We start from the raw sequence: 22,137 nt of genomic DNA on the forward strand, positions 1-22,137 counted from the left end.
AACCAATTCTAAGCTCGCAAAACTTGGACTGCGCAATTTGTGATGAAAATTTTTTGTTAATTTCTGTCTACAACTGTTCCAATATATTTATGAAATATTTTTTAATACCGAAAATAAAAAAATGTGTAATTGCCAATTCCATTATAACTTTTTTCTACTTGTAGTTTATATTTCTAAATTCTGATGCACTTGTAACGTTTTTATAATACTATTCAATGAAATACAGGACGTTTGTATCAGTGCAGTCAAGGAAAAAGATATCGAAGCAAAACTGAAACAAGTTGTTGCAGACTGGAGCGGCCAAGTTTTTACTTTCAGTCAGTTCAAAGCGAGAGGAGAGCTGCTCTTGAGAGGAGTAGACATTACAGATGCCGTCGCCCTCATGGAAGATTCACTCATGGTTTTGGCGTCTCTTATGAGCAACAGGTACATTTGTTTTGAAGTGTGATACATTTTCCTATTTTTAACTGAAAGGTATGCAAATGAAATTGGAAGACTCCTCGCCGTTGTTGGGTGGTTCACCTAACTGCTGGTCAGTTACGGCTTCCTTCACCATCAAGTCCATGCTTCCGAAAACAAATGACTAGTTCACTATAATCCCATACCCGACATGGACTGGTAACCGCACGAGAGGCCGCAGTTTAGCATAGGATTATTAAATCATTTTGATAGTTGTTTCAATCATCATTGTACCAGAGGATCAAACATCTTTAAATATATCTAACAGTCTTTAAATAGTGTACGTTTACCAATATATTCTACGTATTTACATTTTTACAGATACAATGCACCATTTAAACCTCAAATTCAATCCTGGGTTCAAAAGTTATCTGGAACAACCGAAATTATTGAGAACTGGCTTGTCGTGCAGAATTTATGGGTTTACTTGGAAGCTGTGTTTGTCGGCGGTGACATTGCCAAACAATTGCCACAGGTTTGAATTGATTTCTACTGTTGTTCATTCGTGCTTTGAGTTGAAACGAGCAGTGTTTTTGTATTGTAGTATAGAACAAATACCAGAATTCGATTCGAATTCCTCCGAATATTTTTGTGAATTATTATTCTGATCAATAATAAAGGCTCTCCAAAAGTATATGTACAATCTGGAGGTAACTAATTTTATTCGCCTACTTTACATCAAGTTGTGTAAAGGGACTGGAACCTATTGGCAGGGGGAAAATTCACTTGGCTAACACAGACAGTCCCCGAACTCGTAATAGAACTAAAATAAGGAAAATCCGAATGAAATTATTGCCTAACCAAAACCTGATACACATACTACGAGAGTACCATAATGAATCTTAGAATGCAACAGTATCAATAGTAACGATTATTATTGTTTTATCCAAACAGGAAGCGAAACGATTTGGTAACATTGACAAGTCCTGGCAGAAGATCATGCAAAAAGCTCACGAGAACACAAACATTGTACAATGCTGTATGGGAGATGACACTCTCGCTCAATTGTTGCCACATTTGCTAGAACAACTTGAAATGTGTCAGAAATCACTTACTGGTTACCTCGAGAAGAAGAGATTGATCTTTCCCAGGTTTGTTTGTTTTTGCTTAGACATTCCCATAAAATAGATCAATGTTTACCAAACTTTTTGTTAAAGTCACAGTTATTTTATTTTAAAAAGGCAACAAACCAACAAAAGCTAAAAACATTATTGCTTTACAGTCATTATTAATGTTATCTAGTGAAAGCATATGCCCGCAGCCCTCAGAAAGTATTAGAATGAACATAGGCATGAAGCCCAAATAGTTATATTTCTAATTCGAATAGTTACAACCTTTTTGAAGAGCATTTCAACCAAAAACTTATACTTGCTTCTGGTCGCCAGAGAAGGCCCAGTTTGCCAAAGCATAGATTAGACTCGCTCAGAGGTTACTGGATGTTTCCTCGACTATCGAGTTCTTTGTTTATTACCGTAACAATGACCAATCAGCAAAAAGTAAACGATTACCTAACAATTGAAATTTTTGCAGCCGCTAATACACTTCGTTCAGAAAGATTTTCAAGGGTCGGCGAAACATCCATACCATGCTCGAGTAGAGTTATTTTTGTTAGCTAAACTCTTTTCGAAACAAAATTTTCAACCAAAATACTTATCCATATTTCAGATTCTTCTTCGTGTCAGATCCCGCATTGCTTGAGATCCTTGGTCAAGCCAGCGACTCTCACACAATTCAAAGTCATTTGTTGAGTTTGTTTGACAACGTTTATCGAGTGACATTTGACGATAAAGTTTATGACAAAATTTTGCAAATTAAATCACAGGAGAATGAGGCTGTTGATCTAAATGAAACAGTTCTCTGCCAGGTAATTATATTGTTCGTTATCTGCTAGCATTTCATTTTATTGGCGACGCTCTAGAAGTGTTTTTACCAATATAGAGATAACTAATTTTGTTCGCCTACTGTACATCAAGTTGTGAAAAGGGACGGAAGCCTATGGGCAGGGGATGTATTCACTTGGCTAACACAGACAGTTCCCGAACTCGTAATAGAACTAAAAAGGGGAAAATCGGAATGAAATTATGGCCTAACCCTAACCTGGTACACACACTACGAGAGTATCTATTTGCCGATACATAACTTGAAAATATTGAGACTGTTTCACTATTCAGTAAACGACCGCCATTCAAATCAAAGTAATTATTATTAACTTTTGCTTCAAACAAACCTCTGACCAGCAGATAATTTCCATTGAATCAATTTCAAACCTGTTACGAAACAGGAGTCATTGTGAGTCACAAAATCTATTGTTTTGCATGATTGCAAATGAAATTTTTTCTTATTTTCGCATTGACTGCCCAAATATGCATGCAAAGAATAGGTGTGCAACCCTTAATACAGAAAGGCCAGATAGAAATAACTGGGTAAAACCGTGGACGCGCCTTTACTCAACCTAGGCTTTCCATTAGTTGAAAGCACAAAAATTTTGGTTGTTGATCTTATGACATAGGTTATTTGCACAAACTAGCTGTTAGGGCATTGTAAAGTCATAGGCATTGATCATAAAATGCACCCAGATATAGGCTTTGCAACGCAAATGGGCTGGAATTACTCACACACCAAATCAAGTTAAAACTCGTGGGCCGCATATCATTTAAAATTGGCACTTCTTGGCACTAATGATTAATGAATGTTTGTCTGATTCAGTCAATTTTGCCTAATGGAAGTTTTATTATTTTCTAGGGTAACGTTGAAATCTGGCTTGGAAAGCTTCTCAATGTCGTTCGTGCCACAATGCATAGCTACATCAGGAATGCGTATGCTTCAATATCAGATCAACAGAACTTTAAGTTAATTGACTTTGAAAACGTCGTCATTGCTCAATGCGGCTTGCTTGGGATTCAAATGATATGGACCAGAGATGCAGAGGACGCTTTATCACAGAGTAAATCGGATAAGAAGGTATGTACTGCATTGCCCAAAACAACAGAACCCGATGGGTCAATCACTTCAACAAAAATGTAGGAATAAGTTTAGCACTTGAACTTCTATTTGTGTATTATTTCAAGCAAAAGTGTCTATGACTATTTGCTTATAAGTTATGTTTTCTCCAGAAGAGTGATTCTCAAACTTTTTAAGCCGTGTCCCTGTTTTATAATTTGTCAAGTCTCGCGCCCAACTCAAAAAATAACCAGCAACGATAAGATACAAATAATAGATAGTAAGGCGAAAGAATGTTGGAAATACGTGGATGGAACGTAAATATCCAAATTAAAAAAAATTGAAAATTTTCAAAATAAGGCAGGCGTGATTGAATCTAACAAATACGGTATTTTCATTTTTAATTAGCTTCACGCTTCTTCAAAAAAATCCTCTACGCCTTCCTTGTAGGACGCGCTCCACTGTTTGAGAACCACTGCTCTAGAACAGGGCTACTCAACTATTTTTACCGAAGATCCACATACAAAACTTCAAAATTATTTGGGTCTGGTTTTTCCAGATATGATATTTCGGCATCCTTAAACACGCACTTCCTCGACCGGCTAATGATTATTAGCAAATCAAGATCATTTATTATGGTGTTATAGTTCTTTTCATATATATTCGAAACTATAGAGTCATTTTATAAAAGCAAATTTAAAAAGTTCGGCTAATGATCCAAATTAAAGAATTAGGTGCGGTCCGAATCCAATACTCGAAAGGTCCGCAATTTGATCGCGGTCCGCTAGTTGAGTAGCCCTGCTCTAGAATATGTTCCAAATATCATGGATTCTGTTTTTGAAAGTCCCCCTGTGTCATTGAAGTCGTAATTGATGATTATGGGAAGTCTGTATAGTAAAACTGAAAGTTGAAGTGTTAATTTTGTTTCCTGTGTCACCCTTGCCATTGCACCTCTGTAAAACGCCATTGGACACCATTGAGGAAGATAGAGATTTGACATTAGACCTTTTCCGTATATGATCCTGAGACTTAAAATGGGATCAAACTTTTCTGAATCATATTATTACCTTTGCAACTTTAACCCAGTCACTTTTTTTCATCACAGATCATGCAAAACACCAACCAACGGTTTCTCGAAATGTTGAACACACTCATTGGAATGACCACACAAGAGTTGACGAAATACGAAAGAACAAAATATGAAACCTTAATCACAATCCACGTCCATCAAAGAGATATTTTCGATGATCTGGTTTGTTTAAATTAGTCTTTGTAATTAAATTCAGAACAAATAAAAAATTTTAATAACTGAGTCAAATAAAATAACATTTTTGATTCAGTTTTGCACACGAACTCATTCTTCAAATACTTATAGCCGTTGGCTCCCGTAACCACCTGTTGATTTTAATGAAATTTACTACATATAGCGCTGTAGATATCGGGAAACGAAACATTTCCTGTTAGCTATTTTTTACCTAATACATCACACACTGGGATAGTTGCCATTGGCTTCGTATCGAGATATTTGACCTGATACTACAACACAGTTAGATCTTACCGCTATGCTTCGCTACCTGTAAAGAATTTTTTTAAATCACAATAGGTCTTAAATAGATAATGCTTTGAGTATAGGAAATGACAAACATCAAGGATTTCAGAGACCAAGGTGTTTTACAATCGATTTGTAAATAAATGAATTCATTACATAGCAACATAATGAACATCACTGAAGTTATGTCTGCTTTTATGATAGATTTGCTGGTGAAACATTTTAATATAATGATGTTATGATTAGAACCCAAAATGCTTTACAAGTTTCATTGTTTATTTGACCAGTAATTATCATATTATAGAATGATACAAATCCACTTTAACATTGAACATTAAAAGTTCCTTTTCCTAAGTTAGAATTATTTTTCTTAGTGCCGAATGCATATCAAATCATCCAACGATTTCGAATGGTTGAAGCAATCTCGTTTCTACTTCATTGAAGACACCGATCGTTGTCTGATCTCAGTTACTGACGTCGACTTCGACTATTGCAATGAATACACTGGTTGCACTGAACGTCTTGTAATCACTCCGCTTACTGATAGGTGAGAGACAGTTTTTAGATTTAACATATTTTGTTTTGAATTTCCGTTGAAGTGCCCAAAAATAAAGGCAAATAAATCGGTATACAAGCTAGTAGGCGCCCATGATACATGAGGCGCCCACACTCCAGTTAACCGTTACCATCTACGCAAAATTATTCCCATAACGACGGTGTGCTGACTGGTATACCGAAACTGCTAGATTAGTTTAAGCACTGGGCGTTCGAGTCAGCGGTACACTTTCGGCGACACGCACTATACTGGTGTGACAGCATAACCCACATAAGAAATTCAACCAGATCGGACCAGCAGTTTGAACGCTACAGCTAAACACACATCTGTGTTTAAGGCACTTTTCTGCAAATGCATGATATTAAAATCTGTATATTTTTACACAACATAGCCTGAAATTTTTTATATGGTTTTTCACTAAATATCTTAAACGATGTTCAACTAAAATTTGATTATCTCGTCGAACTATTAATAAAAAATCGATGGCCAAGACATTCAAGTCATTGCTTTTATCGTATGCTGATGTGAAAATTGCATTGTTAATCAATACAACTATTTCAGTTTGCTATAGTCTGTTATATAGGTATACGGATTAACGCCATCATGATGAACTTCCTAATTTATAACATGCAAAAATCACATGACTACACTGCACTGTAACAGTAAAGCATTACTCTCTATTCAAATATTCATTTAATTTATTTACAGATGCTACATCACTCTTGCCCAAGCACTGGGAATGAGCATGGGAGGCGCTCCCGCCGGCCCTGCTGGTACAGGCAAAACAGAAACTACCAAGGACATGGGAAAATGCCTCGGAAAGTATGTTGTAGTCTTCAACTGCTCTGATCAGATGGACTACAGAGGACTTGGTCGTATTTACAAAGGTAATTGTGTTGCCCACAAGAGTCACTCCATAATAAATTTTTTTATAGAGTTTTTGAATGTAGATTGGAGTCTTGGAAACATATAATCAAATCATATTTAATTCCTAGGAAATGCTTTGTATAAATACAAAAAGAATTCCATAATGTAATGATTTTTTATTACCGCTATGCCGAGTTGAGTCCAATGCTTTGGCTTAGACCATTTCATAGAAAAACCCGAACATATTCTGTAAAAGAACTGTACCAATAGAGTCAATCAAATCTTGGTTTTGCCTTTAGGTCTTGCCCAGTCTGGATCATGGGGTTGCTTCGACGAATTCAACCGTATTGAGCTCCCTGTGCTCTCAGTAGCTGCTCAACAAATTTGGATCGTACTTCAATGTAAGAAAATGAAAAAATCAGAGTTTATCTTCACTGATGGAGACGTCGTCAGACTTGACAGAGAATTCGGAATATTTTTGACTATGGTAGGTAGAGAACTTTGAGTCATGACAGGCTACTTTTCCTCAAGATATTTCAGTAAATGCCACATTTTAAAATGAAATAAAAGGGGCTGCCACGCGGGAAAGTGAAAGTAACCACGGCAGCGGCAAAAACACCAATAAAAAACAGGAGGACAAAAGGAAGCATCTAGCATCCATCAACATCTTAAACCCAAATAGTATTATTAATACAAACATTTCACTCTTACTTGACCTTCAATTTATTTATTCTCATTCATAACAAACAACATTTGTTATTTGTTTATTCCAAGAATTATTTTCGAAGTGAGGTATAAGAGGCGTCATTATATATAGAACATGAGTCGCAAATGATTTAATAATTCAGTCTATGACAAAATCTGATGTGTGATTAGTGGGAATTTTTTTTTTCATTGAATTCCTACGGCTGCTAACAAAAAAAAAACTGTAATCATTTTGATCCACCGGAGTCAGAGCTCCCAGAACAAAGAGTCGCATGCGACTTCGGAGCCGCAGGTATCAATCAGAGAATTGTAATTTTTTTTACCATGGCATATATTCAGGAATGGCCACTATTCTTCAATATCCCAGATTTCCAATGTGTCCTATGTTATGTCTTTTGTTAAATACTGTACATGCGCAATAACGTCCTTTTTCGTTCTTTAGAACCCTGGTTATGCTGGTCGTCAAGAATTGCCAGAAAACTTGAAGATTCAGTTCCGTACAGTGGCTATGATGGTACCTGACAGAGCTATCATCATTCGTGTGAAACTTGCTTCTTGTGGTTTTCTACAGAACCAGACACTTTCTAAGAAATTCTACACTTTATACAAACTGTGCGAAGAACAACTGTCAAAACAGGTACGCCTACTGTAATCATGCTGAAATCAAGAAATTTCGAATAATATCGCAAAAATTGGCTGTAGAATAGATATATCACGAGCTATAATTATGTATGCTAGACCAGGGTTGGGCAAATCACGGCCCGCGGGCCGGATTATGATAATAGTTTTCATGGATATAAATTTCTCCCGCAACAAATACCTCTTGCATTGCATCAGTGAAACGATCAGCTCGGAGATTGTTATCGACGCCAGTTATTTTTGAGTAAACTGTTTTTCATGCATAGTTTCATGTTGAGTTTTGAACCTCCGGCCTAGTCTAATATCTGTAAGTGGCCCACTTCGGAAAGTAATTAAAAACCAACCCCTGAGCTAAACCATGCTTAGCTAAAATATGTATCAAATGTCGCATTTATTACAAAGAAAAAATAACAATTGAAACAAAAATGTAATGGAATGTTACTCTCAATCTATTACATAGCTCTCTCAAAGTTAATAAACTTTACAATTTGATGAATTCATCATTTTTCTTGTAATCATTTTTTGTAATCTAAAGTTTCTTATTGAAAAATGAAAAGGTTGTGAGACCTTTTAATACTCATTTCAGTTTTTGTACTACACTATTCACAATAAAAGAAAATGTTGTGAGACTTTTTAATAATCATTTAGGTCCACTACGATTTCGGTCTTCGCAACATCCTCTCAGTACTCCGTACACTTGGTGGCGTGAAGAGAGCCAGCCCGGATGACCCCGAACCCCTCCACGTCATGAGAGTTTTGCGTGACATGAATCTTTCCAAACTTGTAGATGAAGACGAACCTCTCTTCTTGTCTCTGATTAATGACTTGTTTCCTGGTATTGTGTTGGACAAAGCTGGATATGCGGACCTTGAAGGCGCAATACATCACCAGGTAATTTAAAATTCCAGTTTGACGTTTAGAGAATCTGTATATTTTTCAAATACTTCAACTTTACATAAAACTGCGACGAACCCTCGTTATACAAATGTTATCCAAGGGTTCGTTGACTATATGACAAGTCAAGTCTTTCGCGACACTTTGCCAAGTGTGTGCTACTTTGGTATGCAATCTCAGTTGCGGTTGTGTGATCTCAGCCATTTTAGTATTAATTTAACCCTAACACAACGATGTCAGGATTAGGACCTGAAATCTATGGAAATGTCTTTTCGAGATTAAACGTACACCAAAGCGAGCACTATAATCGATGTCAATTTTGTTGGCGATTGAGTGTATGACAAGCAAGTGGCACCGTCACCGTAAATAACAACGTATTTAAATATTCAGATCAGTCAAATACATAACACATTTTATAAGTTACAAATTGTTTTATATATTTTGAGCCGATGTCCGTTTTTATTTTCTTAATTTCGTTCGATATTTCAAATAGCAATTTAGACACGATGTAGAATTCTGATGATATTTTTCAACTACAACACTGGATAATCATAAAACAATGACTGTACCTCACTGGTTCATTTTGTTTCTTCTGGCGCTCAAAAGTTACCGCCACGTAGATGGTTCCATCATCAAATTTGAATATCCGAAATGGAATTCCGATATTTGAATGCTTATCGAATTAAAATATCTATGTCACAGATTCTGAAAAATTATTTTGATTTACTTTTAGGTCACTGAAGCAGGTCTCATGAACCATCCTTCCTGGATTTTGAAACTAATTCAACTGTTTGAAACTCAGCGTGTACGTCACGGAATGATGGCCTTAGGACCAAGTGGTGCTGGGAAAACTAAATGCATTCACATACTCATGAAAGCAATGACAGATTGTGGCGAACCACACAGGTAAATAGAAAAAAATTGTGGCATGTTGAGAATATTTGGAAAAAGGTACTCCAGTAGTGTGTGTACCAGGTTAGGGTTGGGCCATAATTTTATTCCGATTTACCTTATTTTAGTTCCATTACGAGTTCGGGTACTGTCTGGGTTAGCCAAGTGAATATAAACCCTGCCCATAAGTTCCAGTCCCTTTACACAACATGATGTAAAATAGGCTAACAAATTTAGTTACCTCCATATTGGTTCACACACTTCCGGAGCGCTCTAAAATGTGTTCCCGGAGATGAAGACTTGTATCCGTTGCTCTTTATTGTCAATTACTCACTTGTAAATATTGATATTTCAGAGAAATGAGAATGAATCCAAAAGCTATAACCGCGCCTCAGATGTTCGGTACATTGGATGTTGCAACTAACGATTGGACTGACGGCATCTTCTCAACATTGTGGCGCAGAACACACAAAGCCAAGAAGGTTTGCAGCTACATTTCTATTCTTGTGCGGAAAAGCCAAAAATATCAGTGCTTTAAACATTTCTGTACCAGAGGTCAAAAAATCTGCCCACCTACTGGCGGGCCATGTAAGTGTGACATAAAAAGTGACATTTTATGAATAATATTTACAGTGTTACAAAAGCAGAAGTGGAAAACAATAATCCTCGTGCCAAAACTAAATTTAATCACAATCTCAACAGATTCCTTGAGGTATATTTTTTAGCTAAAACATCAAAATTTGGGTTTAGTTTGGTTGGGGCAGCATCAGGCGGGCCAGATTGAAATACCAATCAGACCGGATTTTGCCCGCGCGCCATAGTTTCCCCATGTCAGGTCTACTCTCTCCAGGGTTTGAAGGTGGGTAATCTGTGGGTGTTATATATCTTATCTAACATGTGACGCAAATAAGTGAGTTAAGTCTGTGGAATTTAGGAATTACGTTTAACATACACATTAATGAGGAACTTTAACATAAATAGATTTTAGCTAGAGATAAACAAATACTAATATGGACCAATTTTGATACATAGCACTTTGGCATGATGATCCACTGTAATGCAAGTGCAACATACTTGGTATATCAAATGGCATTTGTCGAATATGTCATCAACTGAACTAATTTAAAATTCACTTTAATCAAAACAGTTCCAATTAAACTCTACTAATGAGTGTAATTTCTAGCAAACATATATTTTAGTATAAATATCTATGTGTATATCTGACACCGGCAAACTACGATCCACTGGTCAAATTCGGTCTGTTGGGTAATTCATTCAGGCCCGCCTAATGCTGACACAACCAAACTGTAACCAAATTCTAATGTTTTAGTTAAAAATTGAAATTTGTTAAGATTGCGGTTAAATTTAGTTTTGGCACGGGGTTTATATTTTCTTTTTTACATGGCCCGTCAGCTCAGAGAAGCAAAACTGTTGGCCACTGGTCCAGAAACCTTGCCCACCCCTGGTGTATATCATAACGATAACGGCGGTGTGGCTCAACGGGCTAAGCGTTAGGAATACGCTCGCCACCGCACCTCTAATTACTCTGCGTGGGTTCGCAGGTTCGAATCCCATGCAGGGATGGTTATGTGCGAGAGGATTGCTGGACTCCTCGCCGTCGTTGGGTGGTTCACGTAACCGCTGGTCGGTTACGGCTTCCTCCACCACCAAGTCCATGCTTCCGAAAACAAACAATACAGTAAAAACTAATCCCATACCCGACTTGGAATGGTAACCGGACGAGAGGCCGTGGTTCGCCATATGGATAAGCCGTCCTATCGGCTTTCCTCTCCCCCGGGATAAATATGTAAATCCTATCCTATCCTTCTTTAACAGGGAGAACACATTTGGCTTGTACTTGACGGCCCCGTGGACGCAATTTGGATTGAAAATCTGAACTCTGTCTTGGACGACAACAAAACCTTGACTCTGGCTAATGGTGACAGGATTCCTATGGCTCCAAACTGCAAGATCATTTTTGAACCTCACAATGTTGACAATGCTTCACCAGCTACTGTCTCTCGTAATGGTTAGTGTTGATATTTGAAAGTTTCGTAAATATTTGTTCAAAGCAAGTTAATAATAATAATAAATAATAAATCTACTGATATTCAAAGAAAATTCACTCAATCTCAAGTAGCTTAGAGTAAATATACAGCTGGTGTGCTAAGATCTAAACCAGGGGTGTGCCAACTGCGGCCCGCGGGCCAAATGCGGCTTACAAGAAAAAATTGTGCGGCCCGCGGAGAAGCGCCACTTTTGTATGGTGTGCGGCCAGCGAAACGAGTTTTTAATTTAATCTAGTATGTGTTGTCTAGTATGTTTAGTGTTGCAATGACTATATCTGGTCTTGTGCAAACGCATGTCACAAGATCAATAAATAAAATTTTTGTGTCTGCAACTGCTAAAAAGCCTATGTTAAGTAAAGGTGTGGCCAGTGGTTTCAACCAGGTATTTGTATCTGGCCTTCATGTATTAAGAGTTGCACACCCCCGATCTAAACGAATGCTGGATAATTATCGAATCGCCAACGAATATCATTGATGAGAGTTTATAAAATTTTATAAATATTTACTCCAGCGATGAGGGAAAAACTTCCTTCAAAGTGACATAGGAACCCTTTGATTTGGGTACTTCTGCAGTATGTGTGCCAGGTTAGGTCATAATTTTATTCCGATTTACCTTATTTTAGTTCTATTACGAGTTCAGGGACTGTCTTTGTTAGCCAAGTGAATATACCCCCTGTCCATAGGTTTCAGTCCCTTCACACAACTTCAAAGTAAGCGAACAAAATTAGTTATATTCATATTGGTACACATACCTTTGGAGCGTCTTGATTTGTACCGATGACAGTTAACTGTGATGACGTATGGAAACAACTTCAACTTTTTTCATCTGTTCATTTGTGCGTTTGAGACTTGATCATCAATACATGAATAAAATATTATTGTTTCTTAGAATAAATCAAGAGTTTATTTTTCTCAAACGCTTCATGCTTTCGGTTTGTGAATATTCTGCGTATGACTATGTATTCTATTCTTATCACCAAAAGGTACAGACTCTGCTTGTATTTTTTTTTAATATTCAACCTGGCTATTTATAAATTTTTTCTAGGTATGGTCTTCATGAGCTCTTCAGCTTTGGATTGGCGTCCAATACTTCAAGGATGGCTGGCAACTTTACCACAGGCACAAAACGATCAGCTGTGGGAATTGTTTGATTCCATTTTCCAAGTGGGTGTCTGCATTCATTTGTTATATTTTCACTTTTTATTATTTTTCATGTTCAATTATTTTATTTCGCAGTGAATAAATTAGAAATTCTTGAATTGCTGATAATAGTGTAATCTAGGTTTGCCATGGATCGCTGTTGTTGGCCTGAATTATTAAATTGAGCCATTATAAAATACAATCATGTATTGGTAGTGTTTATTCTGGATTCGCTTGCTAGTATAATATAAAGTTATTTTAATTATAATTTTGTACTCAGCTAAACAGTAATAAAATGTAAACACAAAATTCATTGGTATTATAAAATGAAATTATATTTCATAGGATCTTCTGAACTACGTCTCAACATCTTGTTTTGCAAAAATGCCAATATTGGAATGTATGTACATCAGGCAAGCAATTGATTTGCTCCAAGGTGAGTTGACTTTCATGGAAGGTTGCGTGTTGGACCCAACCCTCTTCCACCTCTTTTGAAATATAAGAAAAAAAATTGTAGCAGACATAGCAATTTTCCGTAGCTTAAAACACAAGGCTCTTGAAACTCTGACCTGCCGGCTGTAATGGTATAAATTGGCAATTTGAAATTTCAAAACCCTCCTTTGAAAATTCTTGACTACGCTCCAGTCAGATAGCCGATTTGTTTTTGGAATTGAGCAGAATCTCATGGCTTTTTTGCATTAATACAACACTTTAAACAATAGTGGTATTTGGGGACGTTCTTGAAATGTCGTGATAATCGGCTAACTCGATCTTGTTTTTCGTGTTCTAAAGTTCGTCAGGGTTTTCTAAATGATGGATTCTGTTGTTAGTGAGTAGGGCTGGGCATTTCGAATCGAATAGCAAATTATTCGAATCGGTTCAGAGTAAAATTTCGAATCGCCGCCATCTTGTTTTTTTTTATTATTCCAATGGTCTTATATGAATCTTATATTTTCAATACAATTCAGACATATGACTATTTTCTTCAGTGATTTGTTGGTAAAACGTGTTTCTTATTTTGTGTTTAACGTTCAGTAATCTGTCCGATAGATGTACTCTATGTTTTCAGTAATTCATTTGCTGACAGGACCAATTACAATAAAAAAGTGGCATACAATTATATATCTCTCAAGTGTTCGAAATTCGATTCGAAAAAAATATTCGATTCGATTCTGAAATCAGGTATTAGAAATCAAGTATTCGAAAAATGCCCAGCCCTAATAGTGAGTTCCATACCACAGAGAATCTGTTAAAATATTAAATCACATCCCTGTTTACCCTTTTGATTATGCTTAAAATATAACAGGTTTAATTCCGAGCCATGAAGATCAAAATAAAGCGCCGAACAATGTTCATTTGTCACGTTTGTTTTTCTTTTCTTTGATGTGGTCTCTTGGTTCCTTGCTGGAGTTGGATGACAGAGCAAAGATTGAGGCTTTCCTAAACGAACATGAAGCCAAACTCCCGATTCCACCGGTCAAGGATGATGAAACCATCTTTGAATACGTGGTATGTTGAGATGATATTTAATAAATTTTACTTGACACAAGTTAACGCAATAATTGTAAGCTCATTTTGTCATTTTCAATTTTTTTTCATCTCTTTTCCCTAACACTTCCTTCAATACTTATCGATCTTCAGATCGGTAAGTATATTGATAGGTATTTGTCTGATGGTCTGTCTGTCTGTTTGTCTGTTGCACGCAGAGAAACAGACAGACAGACGAAAGCGTTGTTGAATATGCTTGCAAATTTTTCATGTGCATTCATCATATCTCGGACCAAGAGCCTATTAATTTTGGATGAATTATGTCGTATAATTAGCGAGTTATTAATTAATTAATGATGGGACACTCGGTTTCACAGATAAGTCGATAAGTCTTCGGTCTCCGACCGATATTCTCGTTTCAATTTTATATGTTCGTATTTGCAAAGACAATATTACGCTGTAAAATGGAATCACATCAGCTAAACTTTTTCAAACGATTTACCATAATATTGCAATGGTTTCACTGGATCAGTTATTTCATCACTACAATCTATCGTTTCAATGAAACAATTCTCCAACTCTTCTGGCGCTATCAACATTTGGGCACAGTGGTTCCAACTGCTTAAAGCCAAAGATAGACGACCTCACAACTCATTGTTCCTTCACTAATTAGTTGAGTGTAGGGATGGTACTATGACTTCAGTTCATTTGAATGATCTCCTACTAAACTAAAAACGCCTAAAAAACGTTTCTGGCTGACAATTGTGAACAAGTTGATTTTGAAAGACAGCAGAATTGTACTACCAACGTACACGTACCAATCAACATCTTTCATCAATGCTCCTTTCATTAATGTGTTCAAATGTTCATAGCCTGGATAAAAAGTTTAATAAAAGTACCGAGAACTCTGTGGAGTTTTATTATAAACATTGCGAAAAATTGAAGGACGACTTCACAATTAATTCTCGTTTCATTAATCAATACAATCCGGCTTTAGCAGTGGCTCTCAACTTGCTTTGTTCAATTCCTCTTTTTGCCTAATTTGTAATTTTTTATTCCCCTTTCCTATGCATCCTACTACTTTATTTATTCAATGAATCCATAGTTAGTGTTATGCGCAATTCGCACGATTTTTTTCTACAGTTCAAGTATATTTCTAATTAGTGCATAAATAAGTAGTAAGAAAATAATATTATAATAAAATATATTAGTAATACCACAGAGAATACAATGCAGTTCTTCTCAAAAATGGCAGAAATCTTTCCCGGCCAGGCTAAAGCAAAGTCCTCCCGTGGCGGTGTTTTTCAAAATTATGATTGAGAAATACCTTAAAACCCGGTGTCACTAACAAATCCAATTTTACGCAACTCTCAATTTTGCAATAAATTCTCTGATGGAAAAGATGCCCGCGACATTAGATGGTTTGGAAATGTTTGGGCTAAAGACTTGATTGGTTTACAAAATTATTAATTCACTCATTTGATTTCATCAGGTCAACGACTCAGGTGAATGGGAACACTGGAACACCAGAGTCCCAGATTATATTTATCCAAAAGACTCTGTTCCTGATTACATGGGAATTCTTGTTCCCAATGTTGACAACGTTCGAACTACATACCTCGTTGAGACTATTCAAAAGCAAGTAAGTACATTGTTTCATTTGTGTTTACTTTAATAAAAGTGTTATCTCATTCATACGTATATATTTCTCCTGCTAAAGATTTGAGCTCTAAGATAAGAAAAGAAATCCTCTCAAATATCAAATATATTTTCTAGTACATAGAGCAGGGAATGCATTTTTGATTCTAACTTCTATCCAGAATTTTACAATTCCTATTGCATTTGTCTCTTGAAAATTATGGCGCTTCTCGTGCTTTTTCCACATTGCTCTTTTATTAAGTCTTGATCAAACCTGTTTCTTATATGATACATTTTAATATAGCGTACTTTTTCCGGTACCCAAACTATGAAAAGCAAGATGGCGGACACCGGAACGTAGTATGTGTATCAGGTTAGAGTTAGGGCCTAATTTCAGGTACAAATACTACGGGAGTCACTTGGCTAGTCCCCGAACTCGTAATAAAACTAAAATAAGGAAAATTGGAAAAGAATTATGGGTTACCTCTAAACTGGTACACAACTACACATACTATACGTTCCAGTGTCCGCCATCTTGGTACGCATATTTTAGGATTACATTTGCTTAGTTCCATTCTTCCTTTAAATGTATTCATATTTGTCGTTATATGGATCATCGAGTAAAAGCAAAGTAACGTATTCTGAAATCCCTCTTAGGCGCATAGTTAATGATTGCGTCCAGGTAATTATACTCATTCTTATAAGGTTCCAATCTTTCTTTTAAATGCATTCATATATCATATGTTTACCTCCAGGAAAAAGCTGTCTTGTTGATTGGTGAGCAAGGTACTGCAAAGACTGTAATGATCAAAGGTTCCATGGGCAAGAACGACCCAGAAGTCCATCTTACTAAAGCTCTCAACTTTAGTAGCGCGACAACACCAAACATGTTTCAGGTAATATTTCTATCGTATTTTACTGACGATAACCTGCACTTAAAATTTCCTTTTTCTCGAAAATAGATTGTTCGCCATGTAAGCCAGTGCGCCTAATGTATGGATCAGGTTTTGATTTATGCTTTTTTGCCAAAACCAGTACCAGTTCCATTGCGCCTCATGAGTCCATGTGTGAACATGAATAAACATTTCATGGCAATTGATTAACGATGCATGTGTCTTATTGTTCGTACAAAACAGTAAATTCACGAACATTTTTTCATGTCAATTAATACATTGTGCTATTAATTGGGTTTTTACTTTTTCCTCTTCTGTGCTTTTGTGCCAGTGGGGTTGTATACATGTGATGCAAGGATGATGTATCAGGTTACCAGTCGAAGTAGGGTATAGAGTCAGTTAGCCAATTAATTATTTGTTTTATAAGTATGGACTTGATGTTAGAGGAATCCGTAAGGAATGGTCATGAGATTTTTAACCTGCCAATCAAGTAAAGTCCAGCGCTTTAGCAGCATTTATTATAACCTATTTGATGCATTCTCTTAACAAAATTGTTTACCAAGAACTGCTCCCTTAGTAAACCTTTTTTTTTCTACAGAGAACCGTTGAAAGCTATGTTGATAAGAGAGTAGGTACGACCTATGGCCCTCCAGCAGGAAAGAAGATGACTGTCTTCATTGATGATATCAACATGCCGATCATCAACGAATGGGGAGATCAGGTACAATCAGACTATATATTTTGGATTGATTATTTTCGTGAAATATATGTTTGTTAAAGTGCACCTTAATCATGTGAAGTACAATAATTTATCCCCTGTACTGACTTTATAAATAAGATCAATTACGACTCAACGCAAAATTAGGATAGTCTGATGACTTATACATATTATTTAGCAATCAATACAAAAACTAATCAGCGCATTAAATGTTCACTAAATGTTTTTAATCAGCTAGTTATGCTAGTATATGTTATCGGGACAACAGCTGACTATAGGGAATTGTTAAAAAATTCCACGGAACACATCAGTGGTTCGCTGAACCCTGGTTGATAACCACTGGTCTATTGCACTGTTTCTTTGACCATGTTTCTTACTTTGAGCAATTTCTTTATTTTTTCTAGATCACCAATGAAATTGTAAGACAACTGATGGCAACTAGGGGATTCTACAGCATAGATAAACCTGGCGATTTCACCACTATCGTTGACATCCAGTTTATCGCCGCCATGATTCATCCAGGTATGCAATCTGTTCCAGAAAGCTATTGTATTATCAGACACGACGGTTGACGCACTGTGCTAACCGTCGAGAACATCATTTTTTGATATATTATTTAAAAAATCTGGTTGTCGAAGTCATACTTTTTGTGCAAACCTATTTTGGTAGTAAAGATGGTTCGCTTTGTGAGAATAGCGTTACGATTCATTGTTGCTTTGCAATTGAATTAGTTTATTTTTCAGTTTTGATTTCTCTGATATCTAAATCCTTTGTAAATTACTTTTCAAGATTCATGTATTTGATTTGCTGTTTAATTCTTTACGTAAAAATACAGATCAAAGGTCCATTTCTATATTTTTTGTCCAATGTTATTGTAGTAACGGGATCCGACAATTATCGTCACCTTCATCTTTGCAGTTTTATATTATTTTGTCTTAAGAAGTTACACTATAATCTAACGAAAACTAACAAAAATACTTGCTATTTCGTGGAAAGAGATAATGTTATTTTTAATTAACACTTATTTGATTACTATTTCATCAAAGTACGCCTTTGCTAGGAGGAGCCGTGGTTTAATATATAAATATCCTAGCACTCCTCGTAATATGCAATTCAAGAGTCCTGACGCAGTTTGCATAGACTCTTGAATTGCATTGTATTTTTATTCCTGCTACAGCATCCCGCATTTATTATATGTATACAGATCCACTAGCGCAAAGGCATCGAGGAAGGATTTGGAGTTATTCTCGCGCAACTACTACTGATAGTTACACTCCTCCTAATACTTAAGAACTGATAAAATTGATTCGATTTAAATTTTTGTTTTAGTTCAGAACTTTTTTTCTTCACTTATTCTTGTATATTTTACAGGTGGTGGCAGAAACGATATACCCCAACGTTTGAAACGTCAGTTCTGTATCTTCAACTGTACTTTACCCTCCAACAACTCCATCGACAAAATCTTTTTAACAATTTCTGAAGGATATTTCTGCAAAGAACGAGGATTCTCAAAAGATGTAATTTTATTTTTTATTTTTATGAGAATTTTACTCATCTCTGAACAAAGGTATGAATATTTAGACCCAGTGATTTTGTCTCGAGTGATGAAATGATTTTATCCACTGTCTTCGAGTATTCCTGATTGTTAGTCTAAAAAAATTGCAAATAATTTAAGAGTTGTCAAAAACGATCAGTGTATAAATTGAAAAACCGAACTAAATGAGGTCTCGAATTGAGAAGACTCGGCTTCATTATATTTGGCTTCTATACTAATCATATGAAAGGATGACAAATAATTCTAAGTTAATGAAGCCTTTATGATGCAAGTCTTCTAATCGAATATCTTAAAGATTTTTTAGTGTATTTTTGTTGTAATATGTTGATTTAATGATATATCATAATTTACGACATTATATTTTCAAATTTGAAACAAATTTAAACAAATTCAATTGTATTTCATTTCACACAAAATATTGTATGTATGTATGTTTATTTGCCTCATAATATGACTGTATCTGCATAATAAATAAACAGTGTAAAAGAGACGGGATACATGTTCAAGACCTTATTGGTCTAAGACATAGATGTGCAACATGCACCTTTACAAGTATAACTGCAGTTTAGGACTGCTGCGTTATATAAGAACAATATTCTTCAAATGCTTTATACCATTTCTACAGATCTGCGCTTTAGCTCCGGAGCTTGTCGGAATCACTCGACGAATTTGGCAAGCAACTAAAGTAAAGATGTTGCCAACACCAGCAAAGTTCCATTACATCTTCAATTTGAGAGATTTGAGCAGAATTTGGCAGGTAAGAAGTGCTATCGTGAATTTTGTGGAAAGTTAAATTCCAGCGCGCTAAATTTATAGCTTTTTTTTCGACATCAATGACGCTAGTCAGTATAAATCTCACGCTTTCTCGCCAGCTGTTACGGTCTTAACCATGAAAAATTTTATTGTTATTCAGGAATCTACCACTTTTGAAGGGACTATTGGGCATTGTCCATCCAATTTATAACACCCTAATTAAGGTGGGGGTCTGGGCCTCGATGTGACAAACCATATTCTCGTCATCGTCATGTTTTATTAGTCCAGCACTAGGATGCATTCGTAGACCAGTTTGACATCACATGTTTAATAGAATCGATAACTTAGCTTATTTTCCCGGTAGAGAGGAAAGTCGATAAGACGGCTTAATGATATGGTCACAAGTCCATGTCGGGTATGGGATAAATTGACTAATTACTTGGTAATTTAGTTATATTTCTTATATATAATTTTTTGAAACCATAATTTATCTTTTTGTCTGTTAGGGCATTCTCGTCATTACGCACGAGAGTTGCATATCAGAAGAAGTTCTTCTCGGGCTGTGGAAACATGAATGCCATCGAGTTGTTGCTGATCGTTTCACAAATCACGAAGACAAAGTCTGGTTTGAGTCTAATTTAATCAAGGTACAGTGATTTTTTTATTAGCTTTGTGTTTACTTATTTGTTTGTAAGCTTAAAACCATTTTCCCCAGACTATTCTTGTGTTGGGGCTTTCAAATGTTGGTTTAAAATTATTAAAATATTTTTGGTTTTGGTATCGCCGACCGACTTGGGCATAGGAAAAACGCTTCGGCCCTGACATGGGAAAACTACGACCCGCAGTCCAAATTCAGCTAGTTAGGTAATTCAATCTGGCCCTCCCGATGCTACCACAACCGAGGTAAAACCAAATTTTGATTTTTCAGCTAAAAAATAGCTCAAGGAATTTGTTAAGATTGCGATTAAATTTAATTTTATCACGAGGCCTATTGTTTTTCAATTTTGCTTTTGTAACTGTGTAAATATTGTCAAAAAAGCTTCATCAAATTGGGATTTTACTGTAGTAACAGTCACGGGTTAGATTAGTTTCTCAAGCAATATACTACTTTCATTTTGTGCTTTTTTTTAGACTATCACCACTGATAGGCAAGACTTGGTCGCTAAACTTCCACAAGAACCGTACTTTGTAGACTTCTTACGTGAGGCTCCTGAAGCGACTGGTATGTTAGGATTGTATTTATATTTTCTTGTACTGTTTATTTCCTTTAGTTTGATATAACGTTTTACTGACTCACGAGTTTCCGACAACTTACAAACGAAAACTACCCACTTCATATGCTTACTCTAATTATTTGCCAGAAGTTTTATAAATATTCTAACCCAGAACATACCTTATATCCCATTTTGTATGCTTACTCTGATCATTTGCCTAAAGTTTTATATGTATCCAACCCAGAACATACTATACATCCCACTTCGTATGTTTACTTTAACCATTTGCGTAAAGTTTTATATCTACAATCTATAAATGTAATAACAGGCGAAGAAGGTGAAGACACAGACCTGGATGCGCCAAAGATCTATGAACCTATTGAATCGTATGAGCAGCTGAATGATCGACTTGCAATGTTTGAAGAGCAGTACAATGAAACTGTCCGTGGTGCCAAGATGGATCTGGTGTTCTTTAAGGTCGGTTAAAGATGCAACAATTCTCAACTCCCGAACATGAACAAAGTGGTTGTTTATTTCTCACGTACTTGTATCAGGGCCCCCAAAACAACATGTCCCCAAACCTTTTTTATGTGCGATGCCAAATCATCAGCGAGAAAAATCAAGGCGACCCCACACAAAAAACGAATGATGCTCTTAAACAAAACTTGTTTAGGTATCGTTATTGTGTACTCTATACCTTTTGCAGTTTGTAAACATGTAGGCGCAAATAATAATGGCAAAAGGTAAACTCTTTTTCCTCATATTTGCCTGATTTTTCTTGATGGGAATGCTAAAAAATCCCTTATGTTCGCTTAACTCAGTTCAACAAATAAATAAACTGCAGTAAAATTGCAGTAAGTAGTGTTCCTGGGTTCTTTCTGTCTATTTTGATTCTGAGATCATCCTTTAACTTTAGAAATCTTGTTGCCGTGCTCTTTTTGAAGTGACAATAGACAATATAATATAATTTATAATGCTACTTGCACATGCTACGAATTTTCTAGTAATTTTGTTGTTTCGTTTACGTTATTTGTAACACACATTGATCCACAGAAGGGCAAACTTGTGTGAACGTCTAGACGCAGGGCACAATAAGTATAGCATGAGAAGAAAAACATAAGTGATTCAAGAGTCATGCTGCACACTAACACAAATATATTTCTGTAACG

At 36.1% G+C, this 22,137-nt stretch overlaps 1 protein-coding gene across 2 annotated transcripts in view; it reads left to right on the forward strand.

Annotated features, from left to right (window-relative positions):
* Positions 1-22,137, forward strand: part of LOC120333194 (dynein axonemal heavy chain 5-like) — an 87,125-nt gene that overhangs the window by 38,272 nt on the left and 26,716 nt on the right. For both annotated transcript variants that reach the window (XM_078119109.1, XM_078119110.1), the window contains 26 exons: positions 227-426; positions 781-934; positions 1,354-1,550; positions 2,125-2,323; positions 3,202-3,420; positions 4,505-4,651; positions 5,323-5,495; positions 6,213-6,391; positions 6,671-6,858; positions 7,519-7,713; positions 8,364-8,606; positions 9,343-9,515; positions 9,856-9,982; positions 11,337-11,529; positions 12,615-12,733; positions 13,055-13,145; positions 14,016-14,218; positions 15,690-15,839; positions 16,591-16,731; positions 17,327-17,449; positions 17,851-17,968; positions 18,818-18,963; positions 19,627-19,758; positions 20,261-20,401; positions 20,886-20,976; positions 21,297-21,445. In XM_078119109.1, coding sequence (XP_077975235.1) covers positions 227-426; positions 781-934; positions 1,354-1,550; positions 2,125-2,323; positions 3,202-3,420; positions 4,505-4,651; positions 5,323-5,495; positions 6,213-6,391; positions 6,671-6,858; positions 7,519-7,713; positions 8,364-8,606; positions 9,343-9,515; positions 9,856-9,982; positions 11,337-11,529; positions 12,615-12,733; positions 13,055-13,145; positions 14,016-14,218; positions 15,690-15,839; positions 16,591-16,731; positions 17,327-17,449; positions 17,851-17,968; positions 18,818-18,963; positions 19,627-19,758; positions 20,261-20,401; positions 20,886-20,976; positions 21,297-21,445 — 4,191 coding nt within the window. The remainder of the gene's footprint in view (positions 1-226; positions 427-780; positions 935-1,353; positions 1,551-2,124; positions 2,324-3,201; positions 3,421-4,504; positions 4,652-5,322; positions 5,496-6,212; positions 6,392-6,670; positions 6,859-7,518; positions 7,714-8,363; positions 8,607-9,342; positions 9,516-9,855; positions 9,983-11,336; positions 11,530-12,614; positions 12,734-13,054; positions 13,146-14,015; positions 14,219-15,689; positions 15,840-16,590; positions 16,732-17,326; positions 17,450-17,850; positions 17,969-18,817; positions 18,964-19,626; positions 19,759-20,260; positions 20,402-20,885; positions 20,977-21,296; positions 21,446-22,137) is intronic.

The sequence above is a fragment of the Styela clava genome, chromosome 13 (genome assembly GCF_964204865.1).
Source record: "Styela clava chromosome 13, kaStyClav1.hap1.2, whole genome shotgun sequence".
Lineage (NCBI taxonomy): Eukaryota > Metazoa > Chordata > Ascidiacea > Stolidobranchia > Styelidae > Styela > Styela clava.